Source organism: Cavia porcellus, unplaced genomic scaffold, assembly GCF_034190915.1.
Source record: "Cavia porcellus strain 051 isolate PalLab524CR breed Dunkin Hartley unplaced genomic scaffold, mCavPor4.1 scaffold_3, whole genome shotgun sequence".
Lineage (NCBI taxonomy): Eukaryota > Metazoa > Chordata > Mammalia > Rodentia > Caviidae > Cavia > Cavia porcellus.
Window position 1 is genome coordinate 93,342,642 of NW_026947486.1, and position 23,195 is coordinate 93,365,836.

General features: G+C 35.6%; 1 protein-coding gene across 6 annotated transcripts in view; it reads left to right on the forward strand.

The window, feature by feature from the left end:
- Positions 1–23,195, forward strand: part of Slc25a14 (solute carrier family 25 member 14) — a 35,972-nt gene that overhangs the window by 7,793 nt on the left and 4,984 nt on the right. For 5 of the 6 annotated variants that reach the window (XM_005000098.4, XM_005000095.3, XM_013142122.2 and 2 more), the window contains 5 exons: positions 2,431–2,525; positions 4,114–4,199; positions 10,438–10,533; positions 17,828–17,952; positions 18,754–18,889. In XM_005000098.4, the coding sequence (XP_005000155.1) occupies positions 2,431–2,525; positions 4,114–4,199; positions 10,438–10,533; positions 17,828–17,952; positions 18,754–18,889 (538 nt within the window). Of the gene's footprint in view, positions 1–2,430; positions 2,526–4,113; positions 4,200–10,437; positions 10,534–17,827; positions 17,953–18,753; positions 18,890–19,964; positions 20,037–23,195 lie in introns of all 6 variants that reach the window. The other variant, XR_010046652.1, reaches the window with a different exon arrangement.

Below are 23,195 nucleotides of genomic sequence, written 5' to 3' on the forward strand. Positions count from 1 at the left end.
TTATTGATAATAGTAAAAATATATCTATAGCTGTTAGGCATAGAGGTTAATTGTTTAAAAAAATCTTTGCTGTGGGTTATACCATGTAATTCTTTTTGTATGTTGCTGGATTCAGTTTGTTAATATTTAATATTTTCTTAAAGATGTTTGCATCTAAATTTTTTTCCCTTTTTTGTGGTACTGGAGATTGAGCCCAGAGCCTTTGCAATGAGCTACATCTTTAGTCGTTTTTAAATTTTTAATTTCAAGCAAGGCCCCTGCCAGGCTGGGCTTGAACTTGCGATCCTCTTACTACAGCCTCCCAGAGTGCTGGGACTATAAGTGCTTGCCACCATGACTGAACTCCTGTAGCTTTCCCTTTTTCTACTATTTTTGTCTGGTTTTGGTATTAAGGTAATAACTTAAAGTCATGAGAAACTGAAAGTCATGAGAAACATTCCTACTTTTGTTTTCTGGAAAAGGTTGCATAAGATTGGTATTAATTGTTTAAATGTTTGGTAGGATTCCTCAGTAAAGTCTGGGCCTAAAGATTTTTCTTAAGGAACTTTTAAATTGTGAATATGAATTCTTACTTAAATGTTTCACTTTGACTACTATAACAAAGTGCCATACACTGGGTTGGGTTTTGAGAAGTTCCTTTTTTAGAGTTGCATACTGTTGGGGCTGGGAATTTAACTCAGCAGCTCAAGTGTCTGCCTGGCAAGTGTGAGGTCATGAGTTCGATCCCAAGTATAAAAAAAATAAAAAAGAATCTATATTGGGGCCAGGGATTTAGCTTAGTGGCGTATGTGCCTGTCTGGCAAGCACAAGGTCATGAGTTCGATCCCTGGTACTAAAAAAAAAGAGTTGCATACTGTTAACTTCTTATTTCTGTAGACACTGATCCCTTTGGTTCACTCTGGCAACTGAATTACATCTTAGAGTCCCTCACTTCAGTGTTAGGATTTCAACATGTGACTTTTGTGGGTTGAAGATATAAAAACCTTTTTTTTTCTTTTTCCTTTTTATTGGTACCAGGGATTGAACTCACAACCGCCTGCTTGCAAGGCAGGTGCTTATGCCGCTGAGCTAAATCCCTAGCCCCAAAGATATAAACATTTAATCCATTGCAATAGTTATGAGATTTACTGAGACTATTTACTCAGATTATCTATTTTATCTGGTAGTTGTGATTTTTCAAGCTCATTGGTAGGGCGCTTATCTATATGTGCAAGTCCCTGGGTTCAATTCTTAGTAGTACTAAAAAACAAAACAAAGCAAAAAAAAGAAGCATTTCATCAGGGTCTGGTGGCACACACCTGCAATCCTAGCACTCAGGAAGCTGAGGCAAGAGGATCACTGCAAGTTGGAGGCCAACCTTGGCCATATAGCAAAATCCTGCCAACCAACCAATAAACCAACCGAGCTAGAAAAAAAGCATTACTTCTAAGTTGGATTTATGAACATCATTTATTTATGCTATTCCCTTATACTTTTAATTACTGCAGGATTTGTAGCCCTCTTCCATTTCATTTCAGACATTGGAGATTTTTATCTTTTATCTTTTTCATCATTGTGAGTCTTGCTAGGGGTTCATTAATTTTATTCAGTTTTTTTGGAGAGCCAATTTTAGTTTCTTAAGTTTTTATTTTTGATTTATTGATTTATGCCATTTTTTATTTTCTTCCTTCTGTAAGCTTCAGGCTTATTTTCCTCTTCCTTGTCTAGTTTCTTGAGATAGCAACATGGATTATTGATTTGCGTTTCCTTTGTTTCTACTTTTTTTTTTGTTACTGGGGATTGAACTCTTGACCTTATGCTTGCCAGGTAAGTGCTTGTGCCATTGAGCTAAATCCCCAGCCCACTTTTGTTTCTAATGTAAGCATTTTTTTTCAGTAAATTTCCCTCAGCACTTCTTTGGCTGCATCCTATATATTTTAATAGACTGAATTTAAATTTTCATTTAGACCTATGTGTTTTTAAACTTCTTTTGAGACCTTTTTCTGACCAATGGATTTTTCAGAAGTGGTGTGTTCAATTTTCAAATATTTTCTCACTTTGCCTTATTTCTAGTTTGATTCCATTATGGTTAGAGAATATATTCCGAATTCAATTCATATAAATTTGTTGAGATATGTTTTATGACCCAGGGTATGTGCTATTTTGGTCAATGTTATATGGACACTTTAAAAATGCATATTTTAGGGCTGGGGATTTAGCTCAGCAGCATAAGTGCCTGCCTTGCAAGCAGGTGGTCGTGAGTTTAATCCCCTGTACTGATAAAAAAAATGCATATTTTGCTGTTGATGGGTGGAATGAGATGAGTAACAGAAGTGAGTAGCTGCATAGATACGTATAATCTGCCAATGTACCTTAGTAAAAATGTTTTCTTTTTCTTTTGTTTTCTCTTTCTTTCTTTCTTTCTTTTTTTTTTTTTTTTTTTTTGGGCAGTATTGCTCCTGCTTTGCTAAGACAGGCATCGTATGGCACCATTAAAATTGGAATTTACCAAAGCTTGAAACGATTATTTGTAGAACGTTTAGAAGGTCAGTATACTCCTCTTTTAAGGTGATCCTCAAAAGGATTATTGGAATTGTGCCTGAAGAAATGATGCCTGGAGAATGGAGAATAGTCACTGTAAGGACAAAGTAAGCTTGTACTTACTTGGGACTAATCCTTGCAGAGATGATACATGGATTACTGTGATCTGCTCTTCCAATTTGTCCTTTTCCTATTAATAAGGTTTCTGCCTGATGTGGTGGTGCATGCCTGTAATCCCAGAACTCTAGTGAAGCAGGAGGATTGGAAATTCAACCCCAGTCAGGGAAACTTGGTGACTTAATGAGACTCTGTCTCAAAATTAAAAAAAAAAATGGCTGGGGATATAGCTCAGTCCAAAAGCTCTGAGTTCAATCTGCAGTACCATTAAAAATAAAACAAAACAAAAGAAGAATTCTGATCATCCCAGAGGGAACATACAATAATCATGTCCAGAAAAATTAATGCTGCCCTCACCAGTAAGGCATTTTAAATGATAGAGCATATTCTAGCTACCAATTTTGTGTTTGTTTGGTAGATTAATTTTAGGCGATTACATTCTAGATTCTAAGGTACCTATGGTTACCTCACCCACATTCAGTGTTACCATATATCTCTGTATTTGCTGCTGTAGCATGTCCAGCTTGATATGTACTAAATGATTATTTTACCACAAGGCCTGGGGCTATAGATGGTTGGGAACAGATGGAGAATCTTTTGGTTAGTAATGTCTATGAATGACATTATTGTCCTGAATCAGCTTTTCTGCAGCCTCTTTGAAGATCCTGAAGGTTTCCCTTCCACCTCTTCCTAAAAGAATTTCCTTCCATAAATTCTTAACTTGAGTTTACTTAGCTTCTATTTGTAGGTTCTTCACAGTGAGGAGGAGTGTAGAAGATTGAATTTTTCTTGTAGAACAATATGCTCTTTTAGTTTCTGTGTTGTTTCTTTTAGCTGGTGGCATTGGTTCTAAATTATTGCTTTCTGGAATGAGGTTGAATAGCCCAAGGTCTCTATGCTTGCCTAAAATGCTGAGGCCCTGGGTTTAGTCCCTGGCATTGTGTAAATAAACAAGTCATTGATTTTTCACATTTGACTACAGAAGCCTTGTGTACATAAACACAGGCTAGATAAACTCTAGTGCCAGTCAAAATTAATACTTGGATATTAAGATTTTCTATTAGACATAAGATTTTATCTTAACATTCATTGCTGATTTTTTAGAGTATATGACTATCTATGAAAAGACTTTAAAATTATATACTTTCAGTATTTAAAGCGGTTGAAGAGGAAATATTACATTCTGAATTCATGTGGAATACTTATAGTTGTGTAGAATAGGATATGTTCCTGTGTCTTTTGCAGTTACTTTTTTAGAAATAATAATTTATATTTTATAATTTTTTGTATATTTAGTACAGATTTGTGATCTAGAATTGTTTGAATTTCTTTACTTTTTTACTTTGAGTAGCTTTTGTAGTTTATCCCTGAAGTCCTATTTCTGACCATGATTTTCTCTTCTTCTCATATTTCAGTACTCTGTTCTCAAAAATTAGTGCCTAATAAAAAAACAGAACTTTTCTATCCTTTTTGCAGATGAAACTCTTCTAATTAATATGATCTGTGGGGTAGTGTCAGGAGTGATATCTTCCACTATAGCCAACCCCACTGATGTTCTAAAGGTAAGAGAGATGTCTGCAGTGTGATTTGAGGAAAGCCCACGTTTTAAGTTAGATTTGGGTTTAGATTTCCACTCTGTCCATTGTCAGCTATAAAATCTTGTGTAAATTACTCAATTGCATTAAGTCTTATTTAATTTCTTCATTTGTAAAATGAAGATAATGAAGTTTTTAAAGCATAGTGTTGTTAAGAATCAGAGATACTATGTAAACTGGCTAACATGGTACTTGATAGTAAGTGGTGAATAAATATAGGTAGTAATCAATTTATTATGATACGCGTTAAATTCATTGGTCTTCAAAATGGGGTGTGGGAATATCTATAGGTTATTTTTTAAGGGCTGTGCAGGTTTTTATTTTGGTACTAGGGACTGAACTCAGGACCTTGTGCTTGCCAGACAGGTACTGTGCTGCTGAGCTATAGCTGAGTTATATCCCTGGCCCAGGCTGTGCAATTTTAAAGACATTAGTTTCTTTCTTTCTTTTTGTGCTGGGAAGCAAACTCAAGACCTTCGCTTATGCTACTGAGCTATATCCCTGGCCTGTCATCAGTTTCTAGATCCCTTACTTCCATATGTATTTGTTCCTAAAACAAATGAATCTGCATTTCTAATAAATTTTCCATTTTACTAAAGAAAAGCACAACTCTTACTCATTCCAAATCTTTATATACAGTAATACCCTGGCCTGAAGCGTAAACTGGAGTATCAAACAAGGAATAAATTGAAATACAGTTTTGGGGAGTAGCCTGCATTAATAACTGAGTTACGTTAAGTCTATATTGCCTCTCTCCTTGTCTTATCCATGTTTGTTTGAAAAGTTAGATTTGGCTTATTTTGGGCCTGGGAATTTAGCTCAGTAGCATAATTGCCTCTCTAGCAAGTGTGAAGTCATGAGTTCGATCCTCAGCACCAATAATAATAATAAATAAAATAAAAAACTTTAAAAATGATATATTTTGGCTTGTGTTGGGTAGGATATTCTGAATTAGGATATTCTGAATTTTAATTTTAAAGAAAAAGAAACCACAGGAAATACAAAAATGCAAACAAAAAAAAAACAAACAACAAAATATAAAACCCCCAAAAATAGCGATATAGGATTTCAAGACAAAACGATAGGAATTTAACAGTGGTTGTTATATTGCATATTGTTATCTTCAAAAGAGTTGCTTGGGGGCTGGAGGTTTAGCACAGCAGCATAAGTACCTGCTTGGCAAACGCAAAGTCATGAGTTCGATCCCCAGCACCACAAAAAAATAGAGTTGCTCAGATTAGCAGATATTGGCATGAAAAATTGATCAAACAATATGAGCACTAACTGTTCCTTTCCTTGAACTAATAGAATTAGTAGTAAAATTATCTGAGCTACCTTATGTGTGTGTGTGTGTGTTTCTGTGTGTATATATATATATATTTTTCCTTTTCCTTTCCTTCTTTTCCCCTTTTTCCTATCCTATCCCTATCCTGGTGGTCTTCATTTATAGAAATATAAATGCATTTCTTCATTTTTGAAGAAAGTTTTGGCAAGTCGTAGAATGAAACACTATCAACGTTCATCTTACTTTATCTCATAAAATGATATTATTTACTAATGTTTAAGAACTAAATATATGACTAAAATATGTTTGAAGAGAGGTTCCTAAGGTTTGAAAAATTGTTTCGGGGGCAGTATAGAAGAAAAAAGAAAAAGGACTCATGCTTTATTTTATAGCTGATGTAACTAACAGGTGGCTCGGTTAGTGAAGAAGATACCTACAATTCAGAGTTTTGAGAACAGTTAAAAAACAGCACACATGAGATAAACCACTGATGGTTCATGGAGAAAAGATGTGAGAAACAATATTTCTGAATTAAAGTGAGAGCAGTTTAAGTACAGAGCTTTTATATCTACTTTAAATTTACAAAGAATCTATTGATGAAGATAATGGACTGTATCCTAAAACTCTAGAATATTTTGAAGTAATGTGTTTGTTAAAATGTGCTTTTGAAGAAAAAGGATATTTAACTCTCTGAAACTTCTTTGTTATTCAATTGGATCCTAGATTTAATCAACTAAATGACTCACTTCAATTTCTTGTCCCTCTGACCTTTCTGACAAAATTAGAAGCATTGACCAATGCTTCAATCTACTTTTTCCTTTCTTGTACCTTAGTGTAGGACTAAGTGATGCTGAGCAGAAGAAAAGACAATTTTAGATAGGGACTATGCTAATATGATTTATAAAAGCAGTTAGGCTGTTTGGAAGATAGGTGTGATGGCATATGCCTATGATTCCAGCACTGGGGAGGCTGAGGTCAAGTTTGAGATTAATCTACTACATAGTGAGGCCCTGTCTCAAAAATATTGGGCTGTTTGGTCCTTTCACTTATCCTTGGCCAGGTTTTTCCTATCCTTAAGGACATCTTTAAGCCTTCCTTTTGTTACTGTTTCTCTCAGCAGATAGTCTTACTTCCTGTAGATTCACCTACCTCTCAACTTTGTCTTTTGCATTTTTCATCTATAAGTTTATTTATACTTATTTATACTTGTCTGTGCCATGTCTGTACTATAGTGATTCTCAAAAAGTATTTTTCTAGATCTGAAACAACATTACCTGGGAACATGTTCTCAAATATCCCATGCTTACTGGAATCAGAAAGTGTGAGGTAGGGCCCAGCATTGTGTGTTTTGGCAAGCTCTCTAGATTATTTCCATACGTGATCAAACTTGAAGTCATAGATTTGTTCTGATTTTATTCATTGCTGTTTCATTAGCCACCTTTCTTTATCTGCAGCATCTTTCTAATAATTAGCTCCCCTCAAATGATAAATGTGTTAAGGTCTATCTGTTCTAAAATAATTTCTCCTAATCCTCTGACCTCCTCAAAATACTACCTCTCTCTTTTCTCCCTTTATCTATATTTCACAAAAAGAGTACTTCTCATCTTCTACTCCCTCTATAACCTGCTGTAATCATGACTGCTGTTTGCTTGAAATGACTTTCCCTAGGGTTAGCAGCTGTGTCCACATTATCCAATCCAATGGATATTTTATTTAAGTTATTCATTTTTGAGACAGTATCTCACTATGTAGCCCAGGCTGGGCTCAAACTTGTAGCATTTCTCCTGCCTCTTCCTCCCCAGTGCTGGAATTACTGGCATGAGCTCTATACCTGGCCAAGTGGACGTTTTAGTTCTCAACTTGTTTTAACTAACTTCCACTGCTTAAAATTCTTTTATTTTTGATCCTTTTGCTATGTTTCATTTGTGGACATTTTTTTTACTGTGCACACCTTAAATCTTTCTTTTCTCTAACCCAAAGTTTCAGTCTTAATTTTCTTCCTATACTTTCTCCCTGGTTGGCCCTTTGTTTTTCATTTTCATTTGTTTTGTTTCCTTGAAGTACTGGGAATTGAACCCTCATCCTTTGCATTGCTCTACCCCCTTAATACATTTTTAATCTTTAAATTTTGTGATAGGGTATCACTAAGTTGTGGCTTGAACTTGAAGTCCTCCTGGCCTTATACCTCTAGAGTGCTGGGATAATAAGCATGAACCACCATGTGCGGCTGGCCATTTTCATTTAAGACTTTAGCACTCACTCTGTTGTTTAAGGTATAGGCTAAGCTGTAAAAAAGAGACTCTATAAAACATAAAGCTTCAAACAAGATAGATCATTTGCCTCTCATGTAACAGGGTCGAGTAGTTTGTGATAGTGGGTGGGCCTAGTCCACCTATTCATCTAGGTCCAAGTTTCCTTCATTTTTGCTGCACTGCCATCTTCTAGAGCAGGGCTGACAAACTACCATGTTGGAGCCAAATCTAACCTGTCTGTGGTAAGTAAACTTTTATTGGCGCATAATCATACTATTTCTGTATTGCCCGTGTTGCTGTTGTGTTTCTGTGACAGAAACAAATAGTTGTGACAGAAGCTTGTAAACCCTATGAAGACTGGTATATTTTATTATCTGGTTCTTTACAGAAAGTTTGTTGGTCCCTGCCCCGTGGTACTGTTTTAATCTGTTTACTTGAAATTGGACCACTAGCACTTCTATTCTAGCCCATGGGAAGACAGAGTCAGGAGAAAGCAATTTTTGTTCTGTCAAAAATAAAATCCAATTGAAGTTTGCTATACACTAAGGGAGTACAGATCATGAGCCAGAGACTTCAGACCAAATAGTACAAAGTTCACCTTACAGCAGTCACAGCACATTTGTAATGCATAAAGGAGAAAGTACAGCCATCCCTCAATATCCACAACAGGATAGGTTCCAGGACCTTGACCTCTCCACATATGAAAATCTTTGGATGCCCAAATTCAAGATTATAGCAGATGGTACAGTATTTGTATATGTATTTTTTTTTTTTGGTGCCCAGAATTGAACTCAGGACCTTACATTTGCCAGGCAGGCACTTGTGCCGCTGAGCTATATATCCCTGGCTTATATGTTATGCTATCCTCATGTATACTTTAAGTCATTTCTAGATTTCTACTTACAATGCCTAATATATTATAAATGCAATATAGTTATTATACTCTGTTCCAAGAATGGCAGGGAAAAAGTCTATCAGTGTTCAACACAAATGCAAAATTTTCCTGAATATTTTCAATCAGTGGTTGTTTGTGCAGATACATAACTGTTGATATGGATGACTTGACTATCTTTTGTTCTTTTTTGAATGTCTGTTATACATTGTTATTCTTGTTAAGGCAGTCTGAGCTGTTTAAGCTGATATTTCTATACTTGACTGGTTTCATTTTATTGAATCATGCTGACAAGGATGTAAAGCTTTGTTTTGTGTTTATGGGTAGTAATAGTATCTTGGAAAAATTAGAATAATTTAAGTTTTGTATGATAGGTAGTTGGTCTTGGGGTGTTTCTCAACTATGACCTTTTTTATTAGCAATTTAAACCTTTATGTAGGTTTCAATAAACAATTTCAAACATACACAAAAATAGAGAAAAGTATAATATGACAAACATTCTGTATAAAATCATTTATATTCACTTGCCTTCCTCCATAGAAATTACTTCCTTGAAGAAATCTACTTACCATAGGGTAGTTTTGATTTGTCTTTAAGATAGTTTACATCTTGATTTAACTGGATTTAGGTTTTTACTTTAAAACTCTTTGTAGTAGTGATTGACCTCTTGCATAAGATCATGCTGGTAGTGCTTTACATAATAAGGACCTTTATTGAAACCTATAAAATTAAAGTTGGGCTTCATAAAAACAAAAGGTCAGGCCTAAATTTGGGCCACTAGTTGTTGTGGTGTTTTTTCCCCTTTCTTCTTTTGTGGTACTGGGAATTGGACCCAGGGTCTTTGCACTGAGCTTCATTTCCAACCCTTTTTATTTTTATTTTGAGACATTTTCATGCTAATTCATTAAGTTGCCTAGACTGGGTTTGAAGTTGAGATCCTCCTGCATCAGGCTCTCAGAATGTCGGGGGCCACTACTATTTAATGATTAAGTACAGTGATTCTGTATATGTGGATTCTATGGGAAGAGACTCTGTGGCTATTTAATGCTATATTTTCTTGCAACACTCAAAGGCCACTTGACTAAATATAGTGTCATGCTTTTTATAAATAAAACTAAATTTAAGGTCTTTTGAGCATAAAATTACATGAGAAAACATTTTAACTTTTTATAATTATGTAGCGAATGTATGTTCAATGTAGAGAGAAATGAAGAGCAGAACAAAAACACAAGAGAAACTTGTAACCTTACCATTCAGAAATGATTCACTCTCAGTTTTGGGTGTGTATGTTTGTTCATTCAGCCTCCTTGCTGTGTTTATGGATATTTTAAAATTTACATGTTTTTAATAAAATATACACATACTGCTTTGTCACAGTTTTCCTATTTAGTAGTTAATCTTTTTTATATTTTCTAATGCCAATAAATATTGTACAAGAATATTTTATGGTTCTATCACATTTTTCCTTAAATGGATGTGTCATTTATGTAACCAATTTGTTATTTTCTATACTCACTGAATACTAGTTCTTTTCCCCAAATTTTCTTCCATCTTTATAAATGAACTTAGTACGCAGAATGTGAGGCAAATGAAAATCAACTTTAAAAGCTACTCTTTGACAAGCATTATTTCCGTATTCAGTTTACCTCACTAATTTCATCAGAATAGCAGATATTTTTCTGAGAATTCTCAAATGGTTTTATCCTAACTTTAAATGAATGAAACATTTAATTTTGGTTCTTTCTGTCTAAACAAAATGTTCACTTCTTATTTTAGATCCGAATGCAAGCTCAAGGAAGCTTGTTCCAAGGGAGCATGATTGGAAGCTTCATTGATATATACCAACAAGAGGGTACCCGGGGTCTGTGGAGGGTGAGTACTCCTTCTGGTATTGTTCTATCTTCTTGAGTCCCCAGAATTTGCAAAGAATATTTTTATATGAACCATAAAAACGTGAATTCTAATTCCTAAAACGAGGTAAGAAGCTCCTCATCACCTGTGAAAGAATCAAAAGGTTATATCAATGGTTTTTATGTCTGCTTAATATTGGGAGATGATATAGTGGGAAGTTATTGTGTTGAGATAGCCATTCTGATTTGCACAATTGCATAGTGAATTTAGCTCATGTGTGTACTTTTTGCCAGTTTTGTGCTAACATAGTAATGTTTGTCTGTGATGCTCTCTGTAGTGTTTATGTTCAAACATTGTTATCTAAAATTTTTGTAGGGTATTGGGGGTTGAACCTAGAGCTTCACTTGTGCTAGGCAAGCACTGTACAACTGTGTTGTACCCCTGGCTCAAAACAACTTCTTTAACTTTATGAAAAGCAAATGATGTACTAAAAATATTAACAGTATAAAGAAAATTTTAAAATATCAGTAATACAACCACCCAGAGATAATTACTGTTAACATTTTGTCATATTATGTTTCAGTCTTCTATTTATACTTTGCTATAGCATTGTGGCTATACCTTTTTAATTCATTCTAGTCACAGAATTCTGTAATAGTAAGTAAGACTAATGGAATATCAAGAGAGTGGAATGGGAAGTCCATTAATATACTTCTGAATAACAATGAGAGCTTTGTTGTTTTTCTTCCTTTGTCGTTTTCCATGACTACTTATAAAAAATCCAAACATAGGGGGCTGGGGATTTAGCTCAGCGACATAAGCGCCTGCCTTGCAAGCAGGCAGTCGTGAGTTCAATCCCTGGTACCGATAAAAAGACAAAAAAGAAAAAAAAAATCCAAACATAAAAGTTGAAAGAATTGAACCATGAACACTACTTACTCATGATCTAGATTAAATTACTGGTAAAGCTTGGTATTATTTTTGTGTGTATATACATATATACATACTTGTTTTGCTAACCTGTATGAAAATAAGTTATAGACATTATGGCACTGTCCCTAATACTTCATTATTCAGAATATAAGAATAAGAACATTCTCTGGTATAATAACAATACCAGTATTACATGTAAAAAATTAACAGTAAATACTTAATATTCAGTTCATATAATTTCCTGTATTGATGAGACCGAGCTAGTTTTCTTATAGAATGTTTCTGTGTATGATTAACTTGTCCCTCTATTCCCTGCGTTATACATTGAAAGTTGAGACCATTGGCTTGATTATATTTATGTTAAACTTTTTGGTGGAAAGCTTCATAGGTGACACTATGTATTTCATGCTGCATCACAGCAAGAGGTGCACAGTGTTAGATTACTCCATGATTAAATTTAATTACTCAATAAGATGAGCTCCACCAGGTCTTATTGTGTAAAAATGTTCATAATTAGCAAGTAATCTGTAGGGTGTTACTCTACAATATGTCTGCATCCTAATACCTAATAACCGAACATAATTGCTTTTATGATGTAGGCTACTTACATGATTCAGGTATATAGTAAGAAGAAGCAAAGTACAGTGTGCTACGTGTCCTTTTTGAGACAAGATAACCTTTTACCTAATGATCATATCACCCAGAAATGATTCTTGAGGTTTGTTTTTTGATAACAGCAGTGTGTACTTTGTTGATTAGTCTAATTCAGGGATGGCGAACCTTTTAAGCTTTCAACCATAACAAGCAGCCAGTTGTGGCACAAGTGCCATAGGTTCACCACCACTGGTGAAACCAGAAAGCAGAACTAACTAGAATTTTTTTTTTGTATAAATAGAGTGAAACCAGAAAGCATAATTAACTAGAATTTTTTTTTAAATAAATAGATACCAAGAGACAAAAATAAGGCAATAAATAGACTTGACGATGTTATCAGTGGAGAACAGCTATTTTATTTTTATTTATTTATTTTTAAATTTTATTTATTTATTTGTTTGTTTTGGCTTTTGGAGGGTTTTGGAGACAGGGTTTCATTATATAGCCCAGGCTGGCCTCGAACTCGGCAATCCTCCAGCCTCAGCCTCCCGAGGGCTGTGATTACAGGTGTGTCCCACCATACCTGGCTTTTAATTTTAATTCCACACATAAAAATAATTTTAAATGTACACATAAAAATCTACCCTCTGAACCATTTTAAGTGTGCAGTTGAATACCCTTAAATACATTCACATTGTTGTGCAACCAGTCTCTGTAACTCTTCATTTTGTAAAAGTGAAACTCTAGAGCAGTTAAACAGTAACTCCCAGTTTCCCCTTTTCCCTCAGGCTCTGGAAATTCCCATTCTAGTCTCTGTCTCTATGAATTTGACTAGTCTAGATATCTCTCTAAGTGGAATCATATGGTATATGGCTTGTATGGGATTTCACAGTATGAGGTCCCCAAGCTTCATCCAGGTGGTAGCATGTGTCAAGATTTCCTTTCTTTTTACGAGTGAATAATGTTCCATTATAAGTATATACCACATTTTGTTTATGTATTCAACTATTGATAACACCTGGGTAGCTTCAACGTTTTGGCTATTGTGAATAACACTGCTGTGTACTTAGATGTACAAATATCTCTTTGAGAACCTGCTCTCAATTTGAGGGGTTATATACCCAGAAGTGAAATTACTGGGTAATGTGATAATCCTATGTTTAATTTTTTGAGGAACTGAACATAGCTGTTTTTATGATATAGGCTACTTATATGTTCTAAGCATGTAACATAAAGAAACAAAGTATGTATTCTTTTTTTTTTTTCTTTTTTTTGTCTTTTTCGTTTTTTTATCAGTACCAGGGATCGAACTCACGACTGCCTGCTTGCAAGGCAGGCGCTTATGCCGCTGAGCTAAATCCCCAGCCCCCAAAGTATGTATTCTTTAGAGACAGACATTTTATTTCCCTATTGAAAATATAGGACTATTTCTTATTTCAACAAGGAAATATTTTTGTTTTTCTTTAGACACTGTTTTATTTTTATACTTTTTATTTTATTTTTTGAGATAGGGCCTTGCTATTCTCTTCAGGCTGACCTTGAATTCACTCTGTAGCCCAGGTAGGCTTCAAACTTACAGTGGTGTGAGTGCTGGGATCATAGATGTGTGCCATACCCAACTTATCTTCTTGCTTCAATATTAGCATGAGTACTGGATACATTTCACTTTCTTAACTCCATTGAAAGGGAAAACAGCAAGAATACAATAACAAAGTACAATGGGTACTGACTTGAGAGTTGGAGAGACAGTTGTAAGGAACTGGAGAGCACTTGGCCTGTTGAAAAAGGATAGTTGCTCCTCAGCTCTGGCCTGTTGCTGCTATATGCTGGTGGGGAGCCAGGTGTGGCCATATTTTTTGACCTGTCAAGAGAAGCAGGAAACCTGCATTTCTATGTGAAATATTCTGAGTTTTTGCACATTTGCCAGCTAATTCTTTTAGAAATATTATGTTAGCCATTCAAAACAGATCTGCAGCCTGAATTTGGCTTGTGAGCCCCCATTTGAGTCCTTAATATTCACTAAAGTAGTCTTGTGGGAAGGTTATCATTTTTTAACAGAGTGAAAGGAGGTGGAGGAGTCTGAGAAGTAGGCAGTATTTCTCCTGATCGGCGAAGCAAGCATCTCCTTTATAAATGTACTGTATAAATCGAGTGTAGAAATTTAAATTTAGTTTAGGGGTTGAACACTTTTAATATGAGTTATCTCAGGAGTTATCACTATGGTATGTTATTTTCAATTTTTAAAGTTTGTTTTCATTTGTCCCCTATTTTATTGTGGGATAAGTGACAAAAATTGTGCATACTTAAGCAGTATGGTGTTCAATTTTAATGATATTTAAGCAGTTATTTAATTAAAACACTCACAAAAATGTAAAAAAAAACCAGAAATGCATAAAAATGAGCAGTAACACATGATATCCTAATCTCAGAAAAGACTTTTAATGTATTTGTTTCTAATCCTTTCTAAAAATTTGGTTCATATAAATATATGTATACAATCATATATAATTCATATCTTATGTCTTAGTTACTTTTCCTCATTAGTGAGGAAACCTCCACAATTAAAGGAGAAACGATTTGTTTAGTCCAGTTTGTAGAGGTTTGAGTTCGTAGCTGGCTGGCTCCAAGGCAGGGTGCAATGGCAGAGGGGCATCATGGAAGAGGAACAGTTCATAGTGGGCAGAAGGCAGCAAAGCAGCGAAGTAGAAAAGCAGGAGCAAGTGACAACAGTAGCCTTCTTTCGGTCTCTTATATTCTGTCCAGGCTACATTCCCTTAGGGGAAGTAGCGCTCACACACAATATAGGCCTTCCCATTATTTACACCCAGAACTATGCCAAACCAATCAGTGGACTAATTTAGTAATCATATACCTTTGACCCCAGCATCACACAACCCCAGCATCACACACTCTATATCCAGTTACCACTGAAAATCTCCACCTATACCTACACGAGGCTTTGAGGGGATATCTAAATCTAGATACAAGCCATAACATCTTGCCTTTTTTTTCATACTGGCATTGAATCCTAGGGCCTTTGCACTAGCTAAATTCCCAGCCCTAATTATTTATTTATTTATTTTTGATTTTAAGACAGGGTTTTGGTAAGGTCACTGAATTCCCGAGGTTAGGCTCAGACTTGCAGTTCTCCTGCTTCAGGTTTCCAGAATGCTGGGACTACAGGTGTATGCCAATATGTCTAGCTTGTCTTGCATTCTTCTGTGTTATCTCAATAATTCTCTTTTATCTTTTATATTCTTCAAAAATATGTCTTTTAACACTCTAGCAAACCTGTGCTGTTATGTGAGCCATGATGGGAACATTGTAAGCACACCTTTGGTAATGTTATCTTAAGAAGATCTGTAGTGGAAGTACTACTTTCCCTTGGCCCTTCCATGGTTGTTTCATACCTTTGCTGTCCCCCTAGTATGTGTCCCTTCTGCATATTCTACAGCTCTGTGAATTAAACTTGGAAGATCTCTCCTCACTGATTTTTGCTTCATTATTTTACTCTTCATAATAACTTTATTGGGATCAATCACATACCACGAAACTCACCATTTTTACAGTATACAATTTAAAGGATTTTAGTATATTCATAGACTTGTATATAATCATTATCATGTTCAAGTTAAAAATATTTTCATTACCAAAAAAGCCCCCTAACCTTTAGTAGTCATTTCCCCTTTTCCCCAGTCCTCCTGCCCCAGAGAACCACTGTATAACTTTCTGCCTCTATGGATTTGCCTATTTTAGGTATTTCATGTAAATGGAGTCACACGATATTATAACTTGTACATAGATGTTTCCCCAAAGACTCATGTGGTTGGTCATAGATGGGGCTTTTAAGAGGTGGCTGGATCAGATCTAGGGTTGTAATGCTGGGATTCACTCATGGTGCAAAGCTAGGATTAAGGCTGCCCTACCCTGGGTGTCAGTGCTACCTGCCCTAAGTGTGGGTACCCTGGATAGGATGTGGGACAGAAAGTAGGTTTCTTGTGGTTTGTTGCTTGCTTCTAGCCACTTTGCTTCTTTACTACTTTGCTGCCTTCTGCCTGCCGTGAACTGCTCCTCCTCTGTGATGCCCCTCTGTAGTGCTGCCCTACCTTGGAGCCAGCCAACTGTGAACTGAAACCTCTATGAACAGTGAGCTAAATAACCTTTAAACACAGGTGTTGATTATTTTGTCTCAACAATGAGAAAAGTAACTAAGACATATGATATGTAGTGTTTTGTGGCTTAGTCATTAGTATTCTTTTTTCAAGGTTAGTCCATGTTATAGCATGTATCAGTACTTCATTTCATTCTTTCTTTTTGGTTTTGTTGTGCTGGAGATGAAACCTGGGGCTTGTGTATGCTAGGCAAGTACTCTATCACTGAGCTACAACCCCAGCCTCAGTACTTCACAGTTTAGTGGCTGAATAATGATTCAGCTGTATGGTTATGTTACTGGGTTTGAGGATGCTGAAGTCTCCTTTTTGAGGTGGTTTCTCTAGGTTCCTTCTGTCCTGAATGAATTGGTTAAGACAAATGCAAATGGTGATAAGGTTTTACATTTATTAAAGATAGGGAAAGTAAACAACCTCTGCAGAACATATTTGAGCCAAGTGTGAGAAGTACGCTCTACAGGAGCGATTGCGTTACAGTGAGAGAACATAGTAGTAAAATGCAGTGTGGACCACCCTTTTCATATCTCCCATGCCTCAGGCTGAGGTCAGGTCTAGGCCATTCTATCAAAAGCTGCTTGAGTTCCTGAGAAAAGTCCATGTGCAGGGCTTTGGGAACTGTTCTGTGCATGTGTCTTGTGATTTTGTAATTAACATGTCTACACATTTCCCCAGCCAGCTTTTCCAATGTCCAAATTTCTCTCAATTATACCATGTTTTGTTTTTCTTTCATTGGTTATTTTATACCTTTTGGCCATTATGCCTAATGCTGCTATGAATATTGTTTTTTCCTTTTTTAAAGAAAATATTTTCAGATCTTTAGGGCATATACCTCAGTATGGAATTACTGGGTCATATGGTAATTTTATTTTTAACTGTTTTCAGGAAATACCAAAATGTTGGACTGGGGATATAGCTGAGTGGCACAAGTGCCTCTCTGCCTGGCAAGTGTGAGGTCATGAGTTCGATCCCAGTTAAACCAGAAAAAAAAAAAAAGCCAAAATGTTTTCCATAATGGGTCCTCTGTTTTTACATTCCCAAATTCTTCACATCTTCATCAACACTATTTTACTTTAAAAAAATTATTGTCACTAGTAAGTGTAAAATAGTATGTCATTGTGGTTATGATTTGCATTTCTCTAATGACTTTCCATATGCTTATTGGCCATTCATATGTCTTCTGTGGGGCAAATGTCTTGAGACTTTTTGCTCATTTTTGATTGGATTGTTTTGTCTTTTTATTGGATTATAAGAGTTCTTTATTCTGAATATTAGTTCCTTATTAGATACATGATTTGCAAATACTTTTTTCTATTGTGTGGTTTGTCTTTACTTTCTGGATAATGTGTTTTTAATCACAAAAGTTTTTAATTATAATGAAGACAAATTTATCTCTTTCTTTTGCTTCTAATGCTATAAGCGTTATATCCATGATATTATTTTTAGTACAGCAAGTGAATTGGGTATTTATAAGTGTTCAAGTTATAGTCATTGATTTGAATGATCTCTATATTTCAGACTTGGATTTTTCTTGCACCTTTGAACTCTCAAGCTATATTTGTTCACTTTAATGCTTATGTCACTCTATTTCCTTAATGTCTAATGTCACTTGTGTTTTGTAGGGTGTGGTCCCAACTGCTCAGCGTGCTGCTATTGTTGTAGGAGTAGAGCTACCAGTCTATGATATTACCAAGAAGCACCTAATACTGTCAGGAATGATGGGTGACACAATTTTGACTCATTTTGTGTAAGTAGGATGGGATGTGCTCATTCTATTTTTCTGGAAATTTGAGCACAAAATGCCTCTTCTATTGACATACTCAGATGGAACTGATAATTGATAACTCATAAGTATATGGCCTTCCTACCCTTGCCACTCCTTTACAAGCAATTCAAATCTTTTGAACATTTTATACTTCACACAGATTCCAAATGTTATGGGTACTTTGATACTTGGAAGCAGTGTGTAATACAGTAGTCTACACTATGTCTCTAGGATTTGTACTTATTTAAACATGACTTTATATATATTCAGCACATCTGTTACTAGCTTTGGTTAATTTCATATCAGAAAATAAACTTTTATCAGTGGGAATCAGAAAAAAATGGAGAAATTTTTGAGCACAGTTTTGGCTGAAGACTGTTGCTAATCTCATCTTCTATTTTTTTTATCTTCTATTTTCTTTATCATGTAATTGTTACAATATTTTGCTACTCAAGCGCATTTGTTATATGATTCTGTGCTTTGAAAACTTTATGTAACTAATAGATGATACATGAGACTGCCTACTTCAGGATCTTGTTAGTATTAAAATTTGTCTTGTTTAAAAAAAAGAGGCCAAGTTCAGATTGAAAAACTGAAGAGGCAATCTTTGTGTCATGTCTCTTTAGAAAAAATTTCTCTTTAGATTTTAATGCAAAGGCAAGTGTCAGGGTTTATCTGATAGGTCTGAGTTAGTATACTTTTATGTTTCTATTTAATTTCTATTTAAGTTGGGCAGAAGTTGGAAGTGGGGGTGATCTGTTTTCTTAAAGTTTACATCTTCAGTTCCAGCTTTACATGTGGCTTGGCTGGGGCTCTGGCGTCTAATCCAGTTGATGTGGTACGAACTCGCATGATGAACCAGAGGGCAATTGTAGGACATGTGGACCTCTACAAGGGTACTTTGGATGGCATTTTGAAGGTATGCATATTGTGGATTTTGGTTACATTTCTAGTTTTCTTTGATGTCTCAGACCTCTCTTCAGTCCTTATTCTTAGTTGCTGTATAGCATTCTGAAGATGAAAGAACCATTATGTGTATTTTTAGTAGTCTCTCAGAGTTATCCTCAGGTAGAAATGTGTCTCTTTGGTAACCTGATTCACAGTAGTCCTTAGTATTTATTATTCCAATTTAAGTGCTTGAGAATGCAGGATGCTTTTATTAATAGCTTCACGTAGAATTATCAGCAAAGAAAAGCTTAATACAGCTTGTATTTTTCCACTTTCAATAAGATAAAGATCCCATGAGAGAAAGCATGTCACTTAAAAACTAAAACCCTGGTACTTGAGAGTTGTTCTGTTTTTCACAGTTCGCTTTGAAAGTTTCTGTTACTATGTTTTTAGGAAGCCAAATATAAATGTATTATATAATTTGATGATACTACTATAGAAACAAATTTGGGCTAAAATATGACAGTGTTGTTTAGTTTCTCTGCTGTTATCAGTCTCATTGAACAACTGTTTATTATATATCAAGAGCCATTTTAGTAGCTGCAGAGAAATTATAGCTATTGCAAAAGTGCCGTAGGTGTACAAATAGATAATACAAACAGGTAAGTCATAAGCTCGGGTCTATGGGATGAAATTATAACCTAATTTGGAAGTTTGAAAGACTCCCTGTAGATGGTGGTAAATTGAATAATAATTCACATCCATTGAGTAATTTGCTATGTGTTGGGATCTGTCCTGATGAAGCTTATACGTATAGTATTCACTCATTCATTTAGTCCTCACCATTACCCCATGGGTAGATGCTGAAGGGCTGCAGGATTCAGTAACCTGCTCAAGGTTTCACAGTAAGAAGGAATACTAAGAGTAGACTCAAACCCTTTGTCTTTTAGCTGACCTTCTACACTGTGATGCCTTCCTCAATTTGACTGATTAGGGTTGGCTAGTTTATAAAGGGTATTGAATGTTATACTAAGATGCTTGAACTTTTTAAATGTGATGACAAATACTGAAATATTTCAATCAGGCCAGATTTGTATTTTCAATAGATCACTCTGGCTTTCTGAAGATGAGTTCTACGACAGTAATTCTCAAACTTGGATGCATATTGGAATCAGTTGGTAAATTTTTACGGTTCATTTATTTACCTTAGCCAATCAACACAGAATCTAGTGTGTAAGAGCCAGGTGTCAATATTTTTAAAACTTCACAGGTGATTGCAGTGTTGATCCAACATAGAAGACCATTAATCTAAGGGGATGGAACTGTGGTTCTTAAAATGCCTCAGAATAACCTGGAGGGTTTATAAAAATTTCATTAGCTGTGCCCCATCTCCAGATTCTGATTCAGTAAGTCTTCACCCTTCTAACAAGTTCCCAGGCAGTAGTGATGCTGCCAGGTGGAGACGACTTTGAGAATCTTTGCTAGAGATAGAGAAGCTGATTGGGAATGCTTTTATTAGTAATCTGGGAAGGAAATGATGAAAACCTGAACTTCAGCATGATCATGAGGATGTAGAAGATGGGGCAAACTTCAGAAAAATTTAGTTCAGTAAGTCAGTAAGACTTTATTTAGATAGTATGGAGAGTCATGGGAGAAGGGAGATGTTAAAGATAACTTCAGGGCTTTGAATTTGTTGACCAAATGTTGACTCATTGACAGAAATATCACAAGATGAGGAACAGGTTTTGTGGGAGACATTGTAGTTTTCACCTGACACTGAACTTTTGGTTCAGTGTGCATGAGGAATGGCCAGTGAATACATATGGATATATTAGCCCTAAATTGGGAAAGTTTGTGGATGTAGATAAGAGCCTGGGACATTAGCATGTGGATGGTACATGACCCAGGGAGAGTGGTATAGAAATTCACGTTTTTGTCTTTTCAGCACACTAAAGTAGTATACAACTCTTTCCAGGAATAGTGACCCCAGGGACTATACTGGTAGTTGGTAAAAGTCCCTCTTGGTATTTTGGCATGCTCCCCCTCCATTTGACAGTTGCTAGGGTAGAGGGAAGAGTAGTGTGCCTAGGAAAAATACTGGGAACACCAGTTTTAAGGGTTTGGAGGTGAAGACCCCAGGAAGTCTAAAGATTGATAGTTCAAAAGATATGAAGAAACTTTGGAGAGAGTGGGATCATGGAAGACAAGGGAGTAATGAGTTTCAAGAAGGAATGAAAGTTACTTAATTATTTTGGTTTTTGAGACAGGATCTTGCCATTTATGTAGTTCAGGCTGTCCCCAGACTCACTGTGTAGCCCACGCTACAATTCATGGCAATCCCGCTGCTTCAGCCTCCTGAGTGCTGGGATTACAGGTGTGTACTACCACGCCTGGCACTAAATGGTTAATGTCATTAGGTATAAACAATTTCAGTATGTTATAACGACCTCAAGGCGTATGTTGGATTTGATATTTTCTAAGGGGTGTTTGTTAGTTGGATTTGTAAATGCCAGATTGCTGTGCACTAAAGATTATTTACCACATTCATGATGGCTTGAACCACAGGTAGTAGAAGTGGTATAGTCATGCATGCAGCAGTGATGCATGTACCACCAATGGTTCAAGCTGCCCAGCAGCTTGAACATTCATATGTTATGAATTACACCCCCATCCATTATGAATGTTATTCGTTCAGTATAAAATATTTGTGTCTTACATAATAGGCATTGTTCTATTTTGGTATGGATACACTGATGAACAAAGTCCTTGCCTTTTGACCCTTAAAATTTTTTTCAGCACTGAAGTTTTTACTCAGGGCCTTGTGCATGGTAGGCAAGCTTTCTACCACTGAGCTATATCACCACCTGACACTTAAATTCTAATAGTAGGGTATAAACACATAGGAAGTAAAGGTAAACTAGACAAATATAAATTACTCTTTAAAGAAATTTGACTAAGAGATACAAGGAACAATATATATAATCACTAGTATTTATTGAACGATTATTCTATGCCAGGCACTCTATATAGAGTATATCCTTTAACTCCTACAGCAGTTCTAAGGAAATATGTTGTGTTTTCCATTTTATAAATGAGGAAACTTTGTATTAGAGTAAATAACTTACCCATTGTCATACAACTAATAAATTGCCAGTCTAAGATTTAGTCCAGGGTCTGATTACAAAATTTGTACTTAAAACCACTATGCCATACTGTATCTTTAGAAATGTGTTTTATCTTGGTAGAAAACATTAAGTACTTATATTTGCTCATTAGTTTACTTGTTATTAAAGTTCTTTAAAATGACTTTTATTTTGTCATTATATATGATAGCATCATACATTATTATTTTGGATTTCATTTTTAAGAGTCTCAAAAAACTTCACTGAATGGAGAATGAATCCATCTCTAATATAACAAAGAACAGCTACAGATATCATCCTGTTACCCCATCTAAAACACTTTACTGGCTTCTCATTGATCCAAGTCCCTCTGTGACCATCTTCTACTTCTTCAGCCTTATTTCTACCACCTTTACTCTCCATTCTAGACTTACTTGAATGATTATCAGCCTTTGACTTTTTTATGCCCCAGGTGTTCACCAGTGCCATAAATTTGTTAGATACTGCCTAGAACACTCTAAATATGTCTGTTACTCAGCTACCACCTACTCTTTCTTCAGATATCACTGCTTTTTCACAAAGGCTTTCTCTAGGTTATGCATGTAAGGATTCTTGTAGTTCTACTGTTGTAGTATTTTTTTACATTTTAAAAGCACATCTTTTTTGAGGCTTATTTCACATATCAACTCAATCCATTCAAAGTACCACTTAGTACACTTAGTATTTTAGTATACAAGTCATATACAGTTATTACTCATAATTTTAGAACATGAAAATGACCTCAAAAATAATCTCTTTGTCCTTTACCTATCACTTCTTAGCACCCATCTATCCTGTCCTAAGAAACAACTAACATACTTTCTATCTCTAGATTTGCCCATTCTAGATACTTTGTGTAAACAGAATTATGCAGTGTATGACCTTATTTTGTGGGGATTTTTGTTGTTTGTTTTTTGAGACAGGGTCTTGCTCTATAGTTCAGACTGGCCTTGAACCTTGAACGCATTATGTAGCCTAGGCTGGCCTCAAACTCTCAGTGGTCCTCCTGCCTCAGCTGTCAATTGCTGGGATTACAGGCATGCACTATCATGCCTGACTATATAACCTTTTGGACTGGTTTGCATTATTTATTTATTTTTGCAGTACTGAAGATTGAACTCAGGGTCTTTCTACTGAGCTACATCCCCAGCTTTTTAAAATTTTATTTTGAGACAG